The following is a 4,340-nucleotide window of genomic DNA, read 5'->3' as shown; positions in this document are numbered from 1 at the left end:
ACCACCACCGCCACCCCTAGCCCGGGAGCCAAACCTCAACCACCGCGCTCATAAAGCATCCTGGCACGTGCTCCACATTCACAATAGCGCTCGCATGCCGACAGATGTCAAAATGCCAAATTTGTACAGCGGCGGCGCGCATTAAAGAAATACTGCTCCAATCTTGACAGGTTGGAATCGAGTTGATTTTTGAACTTGAAACTTGATCGAGTGTGTAGTTATTACCCACCACTGCTGCAATCTTAAAGGAGAAACTAGGTTATTTACCCCAGTCTTCTTTAAATACAGTTAAAATACAGATAACCTATGATAAACGTTGTCATCATCTAATAGGCGTGCTTAAGTAGGCTATACTAATTAGGGACACGGAATATGTATTGCATACACAGTATGCTATGCGCTTCTTCCAACACAAGCCTGTAGTTGAAATGGGCTATCCTCCGTTAAAATTCAAATTCACTTTTTAATAGCCGACTATCTTATTTGAGTACAGCAGGCTGCACATACGCTATGTAGAAATGTGTATTGTATATTCTTGGGTGCTATGGCCACCATCTTGCGTAGAGTTTTCCCTTGTACGTATTGCCAAAAAGTTGGGGGACAACATGCCGAGTCAAGTCAGCCCTGCACTCAGCGCTGGGTGATAGTCAGGGGCTCAAGTGTTAATATGTAAACCGAATGATTGAAGGCAGTCCCGGTTGTGCCATAAACCCGGCCGCGCGCCATTGGCCGGCCGCTCAAACACCAAACAACCAATAGAAGGGCGCCGACCACGAGCCATCCTCCCCTCGGGCCGCGTGTCCCTCGCGCTGATTGGTAGAAAGTTACTGTGGGAAAGAAAGTTTGGGAAGTTTCACACGAGCCGTTCGCGTGCAGTCCCAGATATAAATAAGACCAACACGAAGTGCCATTAAACAGACGCAGCGTCCGCTGGCCGACCGTAATCTCAAGACTCTGTGACATAATTCAGACTGCCGCTCACTTGGGGGACGCTTGTCTCCTGCGCATAGGTGCATTAGCCTAACACCCAGAAAAGGATTTTGTTCTTACGGAATTTGGAATTTTACAAGACGTTGCTGTGAATAACTGCCGACTGCTTGTAAATAACCACCAACCGCGGACTGTAATACGAAGTTGCCATTTCGCGTGTGGGATATTTCAGACGGACAGAAGATGCCTGCCGATATGATGGAAAAAACCTCTGTATCTCCGGTTGCCGCTACGCCAGTCAGCATGAACACAACACCTGATAAACCCAAGACGGCGTCTGAACACAGAAAGGTTAGTACGCAATCAAGGCATCTTACCTATGCCGATATTCTCTATCTCAAAACTTAGCACCGGCTGGTATAGAGATCCATGAACCTTTCGTGCAACTTCACCAAGTCACAATTCTAACAATTTCTTTTATTATTTTTTTTTAGTCATCCAAACCTATTATGGAGAAAAGGAGAAGAGCCAGAATCAACGAAAGCTTGGGACAGTTGAAAACACTTATCCTGGATGCGCTAAAGAAAGATGTAAGTAGGATATTTTAATAATACACTCATAAAAAGTTAATTATTACCATCACTTAATTATAGTACTTAATTATAGTAAAACGATGTACTAATACAGTTTCAATTAATTAACTTTCGATATTGACTAATAACAAAGTGTCTCTTCATATTACAGAGCTCCAGACACTCGAAACTTGAAAAGGCGGACATCCTGGAGATGACCGTAAAACATCTCCGGAACCTCCAGAGAGCTCAAATGACTGGTAAGTTACTGAAGCAGTTTCGGTGATTCGCTTTCCTGGGACAGTTTTTGCCAGATGTCTGTGCGGGGTTTCGCTCATGTTAGACAGCGGTAGTCAGTTCACATACTTGGAACTTCCTGTCTCACAATGTGTCCATAAAATGCAGCCTGCCTAATTGTATAGACTCCTATATCCAGTAATTGTTGATTTCGTTTAGCTCGTATTTGCAGTCAATATGTTTCGTTTAATACATTTTCATATTTTGAAAGGTTATTCTCAGTGGCTTATCATATCCTCTTTCCCACAGCTGCTTTGAACACGGATCCCACTGTGTTGGGGAAATACAGAGCAGGATTCAGCGAGTGCACGAATGAAGTCACCCGGTTTCTGTCCACCTGCGAAGGGGTTAACACCGAGGTCAGGACGCGACTTCTCGGTCACTTGGCCAACTGCATGACTCAGATCAACGCTATGAACTACCCCACACAGCACCAGATCTCCGCCGGGCCTCCACACGCCTCCTTCGGCCAGTCCATGGTGCAGATGTCCAACTCATCTCCTCAAGGCAACGTGATGCCAATGCCTTGTAAAGCTGGCTCACCACAGAGCATGTCGCCAGAAGCCACCAAAGTATTCGGTGGTTTCCAGCTTGTACCTGCCACAGACGGACAATTTGCATTTCTCATCCCGAACGCAGCTTTTGCGCCCAACGGTCCTGTTATCCCTGTGTACGCTAACCAGGTCAACACGCCAGTTCCAGCGTCGGTGTCCCCCGGTGCACCGACTGGTAACTCGGACTCAGTGTGGCGACCTTGGTAGAGCGATTGAAAAGGACCTTTTGAAAATACTTTTCTAATGACTCAAGTTCTTTTTTCGATGTTACAAAAATTCTGTTTGGATTTTGTTTTGTATTTTCAATGCGTTAAGATGAAAATATTATGCACTATATTTGTATAGCCTATAAGGGAGTGAAGTTCATATTGAAATGAGATTTGTATTGTTGAAGTTTGTTAACTGCATTTTTATATTCGAGGTGTCTTTTTTTTACTGTGTGATGCCAAAGATATGTTGAATGCTCTTTACCCAATTCTTCGTTTTGGAAGACAAATAAATTTGTAAAGATATTGAAAAACGTATTTGTGTACTTGTCTATGATTTTTCTCTTCAGAAACCTGATGAAAAAGAAATGGATTAACTTATTTTAAACATGTTTCAGCTGTTGCCGCTGTAAACGTCTATTATATTAATATTTTAACATAAAAATCACATTTGATGTAGAGTCTTGTCTAACTGGTAGACGAAAGCCATTACACTCAACAACCTGCGCACACTTGTAGTTCCAGAAAATGCCTTTGTCATAGAGTGCAAGTTGGATCATTTAGTTGTATGCACAATTTTTTTACAGAATGTTGAAACTAGGCCTGTGTTGCTTTTGTCCAGACCCTTGGTCAGTCATATGTGTTAGTCCAGAGGTGCGCATGGATATGCGTGACAGAGTCTTAAATCTTTTACATTTTAAGACAGGAAAGATGGAGACGGAAGTATTTTCTGAAAGAGCAGAGGGACTGATTCGAACTCTCTTCCACGTGTTACATTGCCATTACATGTACACTGTAGACCGCGGGTTAGACCCCTGAACAAGCCTAGAAACCTAACGTGGGAAATTGTGAGTTAGATTAAAAAAAGGTTAAGATTTAGGTTGAAAAAAGGCAATAACAGTTTCATAAAATTCTGTGATTAAAATGATATTCGGTGACATTTATCAAAGATCATACATTCAAGATGATATCGATAATGTTTCCCCCATTAATAATAGGCTATGTGTAGCTTTGGAATTGTTACAATCTAAAACTCCTTCGGTTCGCTGTCCTAAGTGGTCAGCACGGAGGGGCATTGGGGGGAAATTCCCACCCAGCGAGAATTCTTTGCCCCCCCCCCCCCCCCCCCCCAAAATAGTATGGGTAAGATGCTTCCCAATACTGTACTTAACTAATTACTGTTGGGAATCCAGCTCTCTTGCCTTGATCTGCAAATGCGATCGAAGATGTGCTTAAGTGATGTGATCACTAAGCTACAATGAATGTGTAACTACTGCAGTTACTAAAAGCTTTCCAATTTGATTGTGTATTTTGCTATTATATTGCCCCAGTAAGCCATGCATGCTAAAATTATTTGCTTTCCGTCCCTCGTGCTTAAGTTACTATTCTACATTGGTATGTAGGATAAACCTGCCGGCGCATGAAAATCAAACACCCGCCCAACACGTTTATTCTACCGCCGGGCCTGCTTAGAACAATGTTAATGTGGATTATCAAAGAAAACTACTTTACTATGATAACTTGTTGGTCTTAATGGCAATATGCAAGTGAGTCAAAATGTTGACACAGAAGCCAGTTTTGAATATCACAAGGACGGCTTTTTGAAGGCTTATTTAACCTTTCGCAGTGGAGATCGCACGTGTTCAAAAGTTGTAGAAGTCACGTGCGCCATCTAGCAGGAAATGAAGAAAGTGCAATCTAATTGGCAATTTAGCAAAGTATTTATCAGTGGTTAGTTAGTTGTATCTTCGTATGTCGACCGTCGTTGCAATGCAAGACCT

The 4,340-nt window shown here is 42.6% G+C and overlaps 1 protein-coding gene across 1 annotated transcript; it reads left to right on the top strand.

The window, feature by feature from the left end:
• The first annotated feature begins 901 nt into the window (after nucleotides 1-901).
• Nucleotides 902-2,875, top strand: her6 (hairy-related 6). The gene is made up of 4 exons (XM_010871246.3): nucleotides 902-1,281; nucleotides 1,425-1,520; nucleotides 1,675-1,762; nucleotides 2,049-2,875. Exons 1-4 carry the CDS (start codon nucleotides 1,174-1,176, stop codon nucleotides 2,558-2,560), a joined length of 804 nt encoding a protein of 267 aa, XP_010869548.1. The 5' UTR covers nucleotides 902-1,173; the 3' UTR covers nucleotides 2,561-2,875.
• Nucleotides 2,876-4,340: the final 1,465 nt, after the last annotated feature.

Source organism: Esox lucius, chromosome 8, assembly GCF_011004845.1.
Source record: "Esox lucius isolate fEsoLuc1 chromosome 8, fEsoLuc1.pri, whole genome shotgun sequence".
NCBI classification, from domain to species: Eukaryota; Metazoa; Chordata; class Actinopteri; order Esociformes; family Esocidae; genus Esox; species Esox lucius.
This window is presented reverse-complemented; position numbering and strand designations above follow the sequence as displayed.